The sequence below is a fragment of the Eucalyptus grandis genome, chromosome 8 (assembly GCF_016545825.1).
Source record: "Eucalyptus grandis isolate ANBG69807.140 chromosome 8, ASM1654582v1, whole genome shotgun sequence".
Lineage (NCBI taxonomy): Eukaryota > Viridiplantae > Streptophyta > Magnoliopsida > Myrtales > Myrtaceae > Eucalyptus > Eucalyptus grandis.
The window spans coordinates 7,980,874-7,993,470 of NC_052619.1; the positions used below are offsets into that span (position 1 = coordinate 7,980,874).

The 12,597-nt window shown below is 35.9% G+C and overlaps 1 protein-coding gene across 1 annotated transcript; it reads left to right on the forward strand.

Moving 5' to 3' along the window:
- The first annotated feature begins 8,459 nt into the window (after positions 1-8,459).
- LOC104456150 (3-ketoacyl-CoA synthase 11) lies at positions 8,460-12,242 on the forward strand. Its single transcript, XM_010070887.3, has 2 exons — positions 8,460-9,464; positions 11,268-12,242. Exons 1-2 carry the CDS (start codon positions 8,631-8,633, stop codon positions 12,027-12,029), a joined length of 1,596 nt encoding a protein of 531 aa, XP_010069189.1. The 5' UTR covers positions 8,460-8,630; the 3' UTR covers positions 12,030-12,242.
- Positions 12,243-12,597: the final 355 nt, after the last annotated feature.

Here is a 12,597-nt window from a genome sequence, read left to right on the forward strand (position 1 = left end):
GAGTCAGAATTCTTACATGCGAGTTTTCAACACATGATTCCAACACGTAATGTCAATTTTAAATTTTTTTTTCCATAAATGAGGGATCAAAATGTTTACATGTGAAAAATAATAATAATAATAATAATAATAATAATAATAATAATAATAATAATGGGGAATGAAGAAAAACTTAATTTTCTTTTCTATTTTGATTCTCACTTCCCGCGATCCCGTGATACACAATTCATTCCTTAAGTTTTTTTTTTTCTTTCTCTTACAATATGTTTGACATGCAAGTCTAGAATATAAATTGCTTATTTTTTTCCAAATTTTATAAATTATTAGAATGTAGTTGAATTTATCAAATTGAAATAATGAATGATATCAATAAAATGTAGATTAATGTTTTTGGTGTAAATTTATTCTAAATTTTTTTATTATTTATTTATTTGTGAATCAAATTAATTTATTGAAATGATTATAGTATATATAAAACTATATATTTAATATATAATATGTCTCAGTGTGTTATGATTTTTTATTTTTTTAAAAATAATATATTCATATGTTGTGTCATTTCGCGTTATGTGTCAAAATCAGTACTACTTATATAGTAATTATGCATTGTTCAACAACAACACGTTTTGCCCATCATCGAGTTCTGACCAGCATTGATGTGACGGTGCGCTAGCTGTCCCTCCTGCCAAAAATTATTACGCATGGGCTCAAGTGTTGCACGTCAAACAGGTGACGACGTGGCTACAAGCTGATTAGACCCGCTGTTCCCCAGCTTTCACGATTCAATGCCTCCCGACCAAAACTATTTAAAAACTACTCACTGGCCATTTCTTAACTAACCAAATCAATCGTCGGTCGGAGTAGTTGATTTCTCTTTAATGCAATGTTCAAGCACAACACAATTACAAAGCATAAATCCTATAAAGGGTAAGGGTCAAAGGTCACCGATGCATTTACTATCCCATCAACCAATCAATGCCATCGAAACTAAGGCAACCATCGAAACCCTTAATGATCTAACAAACTATATCCTTAGGGTTCGTCTTTTTGCATGAAACATTTTCTCGAAAAACATTTACCTCATTTTTCAGTAATTAATTCGTTTAAAAAAAATGAATCAAGGAAAAATATTTTTTTTATTAAAGCTTACATTTAAAAAAAAAAAATTCTCTCTAAAAGAATCGAAAAATATTTTCTAAAATATAACTACTTATTGGCATTTGAACTTGAAATTCTACGTTTGGACACAAAACTCCCAACGTTGGTTACCGGGTCCAGGCATTCAAAACCAAGTTTCTTGTGGACGGGTATGGGCCCTCAACACCCACATTCGATTCTAGCTAGGCTAGGCTCGAACCCCTTGATGCCCATACCTCATGCTCTGGTACCTAAACTTGGGTTTAGAAAGGTTGTGTTCATGTCTCCAACGCTTGAGTTCTAGTCCCGAACCTTAGGCTCGGGTCCGTAGGAATGTTTATTCTTAATTTTTTTAATACAAAATGAATTTTAAATTATTTTTATTTTTAAATAATTGAATTTTTTAATTTCTTTTCTTTTCTTTCTTCTTTCTTTTTTTTTTTCTTTATTTTCCTTCCTCCTTCTTCCTTTGTCGATCGCGTGCCTCGGTGACTGCCAGTAGTCCAACGACTAGCCAAGATGCGACTAGTGAGCTCGCAGCTCGATCAATTCAAGATAGCCCAAGCTTTGCCAAGACCAGCAAGCTTGTGCCTCACCAGATCTAGGTGAGTACAAGCTTTGCCGAGGTGGGCGAGCTTGTGGATCGATTGATCATGGTGAGCTCGCAACTTGCTAGATCCAGGCAATGTCACACCTTGACCTCACCTTAACCTCACAAGCCTTGTAACGTGGCCCTCGAACTCATACTGCGACTTGGCTCTCGAGCTTGAGGTCTCTCGAGCTTGCCTTAACCTTGAGCTTTGACCTTGAGCTCGGGCCTCACCATATTCGATGAACTCGAGCTCGCCTATGGCCATCGCCAACCAATTGCGGTGGAGCAAGGAGGAAAAAGAAAAGAAAATAAAAATTATTAGAAATTAAACTTTTCAAAAAAATTTTAAAAATTAAATTTTTTAAAAAATTGGTTGAGATGAATTCATGAGATTGAAATAATTTTCCAATAGGTCCAAACATCAAAAAATATTTTCGATCATACATTACCAAAAAAAAAAATTAACCATTTTCTTGGAAAATGTTTTGGAAATTTTCATTTATCTTTGAATTTTCCGCAAAATAAACATACCTAGTATATATTCAGGTATAAGCACATCTTGGTACAATCAAAATAAAAAGGAACTCCAAATCATAGTGGCGGATGGTGATCTATCCTACAAAACTACAAAAATAAGTGATAAGCTAAAAAATTGGTGGTGAGCTGAAACTTATTAAATGAAATCTCTAAGTCTAAGGTAGGAGATTATCATATTACTCAACCTAGTATATATACAAACAACGTGAGTCCAAGGCAATAACCATGCATGACAAATCCATAAGAAAGTGTTTTTTTTTTTTTTTAAGATCATGACATGCCAATGAAAACAATTAAAAAAATGCAAGTTCATTCACTCAAAAACAAGCAAATGACATTATTTTATGATACAGCGGCATCACCTAGTAGCTCACATTTATACATAGGGAATGTGTATTCCCCACTGGTCATGAAGCTCACTAGTATATAGAAACAAGTTCATATTTGTCATGAAGCTCACCAACATACACATATGAGTTCATATTGATCATGAAGATATATAATATATATAGATGAGTTCATACTTATAATTGGCTAGGACCTATCTCTACTTATGAGGCATTTTGACACTCCTAGAGCATTCCTCTACTCCCGTTCGGTGTGCAATTTAGTTCATTTCCACTCCCTTTGCCATCTCAAAGTTTGCCATGAGCCACTTATTGTTCGAGCCTTATGGCCTCAATGATCACTCCCTTCCCTACATAGACCTGGTCATTATAGGCCTATTAGCTTTAGTCTGGTTCATCCCCAAACCACACACCTGCTAAAGAAGGTCCCACTTTGGCATCCCTCGATTGTCTTATATAATTGACAATGTGACATTGGCAACTCATATTATTGACAACATGAACATCAACAACACTTAGCTAGTAAATTGGTAGCTTAGTTGAATTACAAAGATATCACTTTAAGATTTAATATTCTTCGTTTTCACGTTCCTATCACTAAAAGATTGCCATCACATCTTAGAAAAACAATAGAAGACCCCTAAGAAATCTATCAAACACATCTTAGACATGTAACAAACTTAATGATCCAATTCAAGTGAATACAAAAATCTCACATACCATTATTGTGGCTTATCTACACTTGACAACAAAAGCCAAATACATCCTGACAATCAAAGATCATCCAAGTTAAGAGTACTAAGTAGATCAATCTAACTTAGTCTTTAGAGTCTTCACTTACCTCAAATAGAAGGTTGGAATAAAATCAAAGCTTTCATCACCCTCAAAGCAAATAATCAAGAAGAAAGATTAACATCTCTCAACCTTTTAAAAGATAATAAAACCCACAATTTCACCTTGTAAGCTCTTGAAAAATGGAATTTTGAAGATTTGACAACAAAAGAATAAAATCTTTCGTTTCACATGAAAGACAGGAACATGAAAATATAAAAGGAAGATCTCTTTTTCTTTCTTTGCAAAAATAAGTTGTAATTCTTTTTTAAAGTTGAAGACATATGGAGACTTATTTATAGGCCAAGGGAGGTGAGAACTAGTAACTTAAGTTAACAGAAATGATGAATTAAGGTTAAAAAAATATGCTAGGTAGAAATGCAAGAGAGATGGTCAAGTTAGAAAACCAGAAGTGACATAATCATATCATCTAATGTGGATAAACCAAGTAATAATGATCTTAAGTAAAAAAGCTAGGTGTAAAGAGAGGAATGGTGCTTTACTCCAAAGGATACAAGTGGCCTCAAAAGTGGCTTAATAAAAGTAGCCAAAATGAGATATTTTGATTGAAATGTGAGAGAACTCCTTGTTGTCCAAGTAAAAGAAATGAGTAATCGAGAGCATTAACGGGCTAAAGTTGAAAGAGATTATGTAATGCATGATATCAAGGTTAAACTAAGTTCAATGTCACAAACTAAGGATGTGGGGCTTAAAATACCTAGTGGAAAAATGAAGAAAGAGTATATAAATTAAAAATGGACAAATGGCTCACCTGTATGGTTTCCAAATTAGATATTTTGTTAAGTTATTAAAGAATCTTGAAAATCAATACATAAATAAGGAAATCAATGTCCATTTCAAGTGTGGATAAATTAGAAAAATACTTTGAACCTTAATAAAAACATTAGTGAAAAATAACGGATGCCAAGAAAATCTCAATTTGGTAAATTTAAAACTTGAATATTGTCAAAACTGCAATTTGAGGACTACAACTAATATGGTGGTAAATTAATTATTGCCACTCAACATCGTTGACATACATGTCAACACCTATCAATTTAATCCCAAAAAATAGCACTTTAGTGATTACAACCTTGGAAAATCATCCTAAATACTATCAGTGAAAGGCGAAAATTATGGACGACACATATGCATTTTTATCATTTGCAATAGTCTTAACTGGTGCACTTAAAGAACTTGTTGCCTAAACCTATTAAGATTTTTTTATGGGACTATTAAAATATAATTTTAATATGTAGCATATACGGTTGCAATATAAAGATAATTTCGTGCCATACTTCAATACATACTAAGTATCAAGTTGGTATATCCAACTTACGCTGTGTTTGGCAGTCTAGATAAAATTCATAATATGATAAAATTATCCTATCATATATTTGATGTCTATTTAAGATAGGATAAATGGATAGGATTTCTAGCATCTACAATGGGGAAGTTATTTTTCTCAAATGACGGATTTTTTAAATTAAAAAAATTAAAATTATATCTCAATATAAACAATATTTAAATTAAATTATTTCAATATATCTATATATATAAATATATTTATATTTATTATATATTTTAGGTATTTTAGTATTTTACGTATATTGTAAAAATTACTTTTAATAAAATTTTATTAGAGAACAATGGGAGGGCAAAAATAAAAAAATTAAAAAATTAAAAAGAGAGGAAAATAAAATAAAGTAAGCAAGAGTGTCACAAGAGATAGTTATTTTTCTTGAGGACAAGTCTTTTTAAATTAACAAAAATTAAAATTATATCTCAATATAAATAAAGGATGCCTTAAACTCCACTCATTCTCCTCGATGTTATGTGCAGAGCAAAATGCTTGCAAGGCTTTGCTTAATTGACTAAGCGTTGGGCTTTCAGATCTTAGCACCATCAACCTAAACTCTTTTCTTCGACACCAAGTTTAGCAATTATGTCTCATTTGAGTTTGTTTTTAGCCACTCTATTTATCCTCATGATGATAGGCTCCCTCTCCTTTCCCTTTGCCCTTGTTGTCACGGCATTCTAATAACTTAAAGTTCCTTGCTCGTGCTCCCATCAAGTGAAGCCCATAGCAAAAAAACAACAATTTCGTTATCTTAATTTAATTTTTTATATATTCAAATTTAATTTGATTTTGTATAATAATTTCAATATATAAATATAGATATATTTATTATATATTTTAGGTATTTCAGTATTTTGGTTATGTTAGTGCAATCTACTATTTAACAAAATTTTATTAGAGAATGATGGGAGGGGAAATATATAAAAGAAATTAATTAATAAAAGAGAGGAAAATAGAATAAAAAACCAAATAAAATAAATTAAGTAAGAGTATTGCGAGAGATTTTTACCATCTTATTTATAAAATTTTTGGTTCATTTTTACTAATATGTCATTTATACCAAATAATGTGCATGATATGATATGAATATATCCAACTTTATTACTGTAATCACCAAACAGTGGATATGATTTATCAAAATCCCATAGATTTCATATTTTATCTTATTCAGTTCTTTCATGATTAGAAATTTGAACGACCAAACATAGCCTTAAAGGTTTTGAATTGGATTTCTTGGGTTTCCTTTTTCATCATCTATGAGTTTCATTCTTTAATACAGCTTAACACCTTCATCATTAAATTGCTTTTCTCATTAAAAGAAGCGTTTTTAGATATCAATATATCATGATGCGGATGCAACTGCAACTACCTAGGAATTTTCTATAACTTTCAAATAAGTCAAAACATGGTCAACAAGCTAGGAACAAGAGATTTGATGATGATTTACGCCAGAATTTTCAAGAAGATATCAAGATGCAATGGGTATTTTATAATAGGAATTTATATATAGTTTTGATATCTTCTTTGTCTAGATTTAGTTAAAAAAGGGATATTGATTTGCTGCTAATTTGAAATAGAGATTCAATATTTTCTCCTTCTCTCGTCTTTGAAAATTTAGTTTTCTTCTAAGTTAGTATTTACCATATTTTCACCACATCATATTTTTATTGTCGTTTTTTGATAGCAAGTACACAACAATTTCGGGAGGCACATCCTCTACGAGGGTGATCGATTCCCAGTCCGGACCGAACCGGACCGGTCCATTGGAACCAGCCACTTAGCAAATGAAAATTAAAATATTAAAATATTTTTTGGAGTTATTACAATTATAGCATTATTGCTATTGATAAGAAATTAAAAAATATATTTTTAAAAAAAGTGTCGGTTTGGTTCCCCCTCAGAACTAGGAACCGGCCCAAAAATTGTTGGATATATTTTTATGGAACCGGGAATCGAACTGATGCCCCCAGGAATCAGACCAAACTAGCCGATCCAATCCGATCTAAGTGATCCGATATGCTACCGCTATCCTCTACACTGTCGCTCTTCACACACTCTTTAAATCCACCCCAAACACTTCCCCGTCTTCCCCATGCATTTGCTAAGACTCTCTCTCTTTGCCATTTCCCTCCGTGTGGTCTTGGAACTCCAAGTTCCGGTCCTTCATTATATTTTAGTAAACCACACTGAAGAAGACTCAAGAAACCTCCGAAGCTGCAAAAATCTTGTCTTTTCTGCAGAAATAGCCGAGCGACAAGAACAGATAAGTATACAAAACCCAGCCCAAACAGTCTCCCTCTCAGTCGAACCTCGAAGCCAGGACTTGGACAGACCATCGAACCACAACCTCCCAAACTTCCTCATGTCAGTGAGGCTCAAGTACGTGAAGCTCGGCTTCCACTACCTCATCTCCTACACCATGTATTTACTCCTCGTGCCAGTCATTTAAATCTCCTTGGCCCAACTGTGGGAACAACTCAGGTTCAACCACGTCACCATCGTAATCTAATCTTTTCGACCCTCGTCACCATCGTAATCTTTTCGACTCTCGTCATATTTCTGGCCACTCTCAACTTCATGAACCAGCCCAAAAAAAGTCTACCTTGTCGACTTCGCCTGCTTCAGGCCTGAACCAGCCCAGATATGTACCAGCGAGACCTTCTTGGAGTGATCGGAGCTCACGACCGCCTTCACCAAGGAGAGCCTTGCTTTCCAGCGGCAGATCCTCAAGAAGTCCGGGCTCGGGCAGAGGACACACGTGCCTGAGGCCGTGCTCCAGGTCCCACCGAACCAGTGCACAAGAGACATACGAATTAAAGAAATACATGGATTCAAGAGAGACACGAGCTAAAGAGACGTATCTCATTTTGCTAATTTTCATTGATTCATTAATGCACTATAATTACAACACAGAGAAGAATCCATCCACAGGAACCTATAATAAATCTAGGCTTGTTGTCCAAACCAACGAGAGCTTGTTCGAGGACAAATTAGAGTTTAGGCTTTGAGGATGAGTGAGGGGAGGGCGATGAGCTAATGGCTTACACCTCGGAGCTTTGTCTTCCACTGTTGCCATGCTTGACCACGAGCACGAGATCTAGGTCTCAAATCAAGCATGAGCGTCAAATCTTAGATTGCTTGCGCTTGATCAAGGGCTCAAATCGATCTCCATCTGATGACGAAGGTGTTGGAGTTGCGGTCAAGGACAGTGGTGAACGAACTTGAGGGCGTCAATGGGGAGTTTGGCGGGGAGAGAATAAAGGACTTTAGAGGAGGAGAGAGTAAGATGGAGGCGTGAGGAATTACGATGGAAAAAAAAAAAAAAAAAGAGGGAAAGAAAGAAAGAAAACAAAAGGAGAAGGAGAAAAAATAAGAAAACTTTTAAAATACCAGGACGAAAATACCCCTGACTATATATAAGATTTGACCATATAACTACATATCTTTATTTGAGATTAAATAGGTCACTTTATATTCTTATATGAGATAAAGTGCACCATATGACCTCTTTTAAGAAAATGACTCACTTTAAATCCTTATATGCAATTTGCTCCTAATCTTAGCAATAACCGTATAATAACTCCTCCACGCACTCTCTATAAATCCACCCCAAACACTCCCCAATGTTCCTCATGTATTGCTAAGACCCTCTCTCTCTCTCTCTCTCTCTCTCTCTCTCTCTCTCTCTCTCTCCCTCTCTGCCATTTCCCCCCGTTTGCTTTTTTGGAACTCCAAGTTCTCGTCCTTTGTTATTCTTAGGAAACGCCTCTGAAGAAGAGGCACAAGAAACCTCCGAAGCTGCAAAAATCTTGGTTTTTTTGCAGAAATGGCTGCAGAAATGGCTGCAGAAATGGCCGAGCAACAAGAACAGATAAGTCTGCAAAGCCTAAGCCAAGCTTTCCCTATCTCAGTCGAACCTCAAAGCCAAGACTCGGACAGACCATCGAACCCCAACCTCCCAAGCTTCCTGTCGTCAGTGAGGCTCAAGTACGTGAAGCTCGGCTTCCACTACCTCATCTCCAACGCCATGTATTTACTGCTCGTGCCACTCCTCGGCATCTCCTCAGCCCACATCTTGACCCTCACGGCCCGAGACCTGGCCCAACTCTCGGACCAACTGAGGTTCAACCTCGTCACCGTCGTCCTCTTCCCTGCCGTCATGGTGTTTCTGGGAACTCCCTACTTCATGACCCGACCAAGAAAAGTCTACCTTGTTGACTTCGCCTGTTACAAGCCCAATCCGGCCCAGATATGCACCGGCGAGAAATTCATGGAGATCTCGGAGCTCTCGACTGCCTTCACCGAGGAGAACCTTGCTTTCCAGCGGAAGATATTTGAGAAGTCCGGGCTCGGGCAGAGGACTTACTTGCCCGAGGCCGTGCTCCAGGTCCCACCAAACCTATGCATGGCAGAAGCACGGGCAGAGGCTGAGGCCGTGATGTTCGGGGCCATCGACCAGCTGCTGCCCAAGACCGGGGTCAAGGCTAAGGACATAGGGATCCTCGTTGTGAACTGTAGCTTGTTCAACCCGACACCGTCCCTGTCGTCAATGATCGTGAATCACTACAAGCTCAGAGGGAACGTGTTGAGCTACAATCTTGGTGGGATGGGTTGCAGCGCTGGGTTGATTTCTATCGACCTTGCTAAGCAATTGCTACAGGTTTGGCTTCTTCTCTCCCCTCTCTTCTTCTATTCTTCAAAGTATAAGTTTGATAATAGGAACTTTTTATGAATAACACCCTCAATGATATCGAAGCAAACAAAGTATGAAAACTTCCATTGACCAATGAAATGCTAAATATAAGTTGGATAGTAGGAATTTTTTTCTTAGGTTCACTAGCAAATAGCATCCATTTTGACTGCGTTTGGTAATTAAGATACAATTTATGATATGATAAAATTTATTCTATCCTACATGTAATGCATAAGATAAAGTCGGATATAAGGGAAAAATAGATTGGATAAAACTATCCTATGGGAGAGGTGGGATAAATGTATATAGGATTTGTAACATTCATAATAGGAAAGTTATTTTTCTTGAATAACAAATTTCTTAAATTAAAAAAATGAAAATTATATTTCAATATAAATAATATTTGAATTCTAATATAATAAATTCACAATAAAAAAACAATTTAGTTATTTTCATTTAATCTTATTTATATTTATATATTCAAATTAATTCTATTTCACAACATAAATTAAATATATAAATATAAAATCTATTTATATTATTACATATTTTAGGTATTTTATTATTTTAGGTATGTTTGTACAATTTACTATTTAACAAAATTTCATTAGAGAATGATGGAAGGGGAAGAAAGAAATAAAAAGAAATTAATTAAAAAGAGAGGAAAATAAAATAAGAAAAACAAATAAAAATAAAGTAGGCAAGAGTGTTGTGAGAGATTTTTACCATCTTTGCTTGTAAAATTTTTTGTTCATTTAAACTAATATGCTGTTTATACCAAACAACATACATGATATAATATAAATGTATTTGACTTTATTACTGCAATCATCAAACAATGGATATGATATAACAAAATTTTTGGATCCCATATCATATGCTATCTAGTCTCATCCTCTTTAGAAATCTGAATGATCAAAATAGTCTTTATGTTGATAATGTGTCATGTGATTTAAAAGGAAAATGCTTAGCTAGCTATATTGTTAAGCTTGGAAAATGGACGGCCAATCCTGAGCCACACATTTTAAATGAGAGAGAGGGAGAACTATGTCTTGCTTGGAAATTTCCATGTATTGTGTTTGAGAAAGGAAATTTTTGTGGAGATCTTTTAACTGTTACACCGTGAGACAGTGATGCTAGCACCATTCAATTTTAAAATATTTCATAAAATTAGAATCATTACAAAAATAAAAAAGAGAGATGATTAAGTGACAGTTTTTAATCTAATGTGAAAATAACAGCATGTTCTAAACCACAAAAATCCATTCAACAAATAATTATAAATTATTTTGGGATCAAATCCTTTAAAAATTTATGGCTCAAAACAAATTATTATTTACATAGTAGCCCCAAGATTGGTACGTTAATAAAGTCAATAAAAAAAACCACTTTATTTAGGTTGTGTCAACAGTAAAATTTTAGGTAATTCATTTCCTTAGTTTACGCTTTGGTTGGTAGAGAAGTAGGAGCTAGTGAGTGGTTTGAACTTGGAACCCTCGAAACCTAGACGTCGTTGAATAGAATGATCCACTGATAAGTCAACCTGACATTTATTATGCCACAAAATATAGCTAGATTTGAAATAGGACTTTTTGCATTTATGAATTCGATATATGACAACGAAGTTGAACAATTTAAACTTTGTACATTCTCAATTTACTATATGCTTTATCTACTAGGTACTCAAAATTCTAAGTTTTCTTACTAGGGTGATTCACCAAAATTAAAGTTCAGCCAATGTTATTACTTCTCTTATGGGTTAATCACTAGGTACAACGTAACTCTTATGCCCTAGTGGTGAGCATCGAGAGCGTCACCCTCAACTGGTATCTCGGCAATGACCGGTCAATGCTCATCTCAAACTGCCTCTTCCGAATGGGTGGGGCAGCCATCCTCCTCTCCAACCGGTCCTCCGACCGCCGCCGCTCCAAGTACCAGCTCATCCACACCGTGCGCACCCACACAGGCTCGGATGACAAAAGCTATGGTTGCTTGTTCCAGCAAGAGGATAAGAAGAAGAAGATCGGCTTGTCGGTATCCATGGAGTTGGTGGCGGTCATCAAGGAAGCCATAAAGACCAACATCACGACCCTTGGCCCGGCAGTGCTCCCAATGTCAGAACAGCTCTGGTTCTTCATGACCTTGGTCGCAAGGAAGGTGTTCAAGATGAAGATTAGGCCATACATTCCCGACTTCAAGTTGGCCTTTAAGCATTTTTGCATCCACGTTGGAGGCCGACCTGTTCTTGATGAGATGGAGAAGAGCCTCGAGCTCACCAAGTGGCACATGGAGCCATCACGAATGACTCTATACCGATTCGGGAACACCTCGAGTAGCTCAGTGTGGTATGAATTGGCCTATTTGGAGGCCAAAGGAAGGATTAGGAAAGGTGATAGGACATGGCAAATCGCATTCGGGGCCGGATTCAAGTGCAACAGTGCAGTTTGGCAGGCATTGAGGACCGTTGACCCGGCGAAGGAGAACAACCCATGGATGGACGATATTCATGAGTTCCCCGTCTATGTTCCATAAACGTTGTCCATCGATCTAACACAAAATAAGCGCTTCCGTTGGGATTTTGCCAATATAGGCAAAGTTGATTCCGAAGGATACGCAAATCCTTAATTATTCTGTTGCCTTGTGCTCATAAGCAAGCATCGTTCCAAATCTTATGGTTACGTAGGTATTTAAATATGTCGAGAATTTTTTGATGCTCATGGTTATCAAAATATTTGAATATGTCAAGTATTTGCGATTATCCAAGTGCTTCCTCTCCAAGCCTTGTCGCTTGTGTAAGTGCATGTTTACACAAATTTTCAAATACTTATGGTTATCTAGGTATTTGAATGTTTTATGTATTTGTGATAATCTAGATGTTGATATTTGAATTTGAATTGACAAGCTAAGCATTGCTTTAAAAGAAAGAAAAGAAAAAAAGGAAAAAAAGATTAATTAGTTATTTTACCCAATCGGCGACCAACCTGGTGTGATACGTGACTTGATTGATCGCAGTACCTTCTCCACCCATGGTTAAGTCAAGATCCTTCTCCCCTCAAGGCTTTGTTGCTATCCCTAGCAATTTCGATGGGGTGTGGCAATT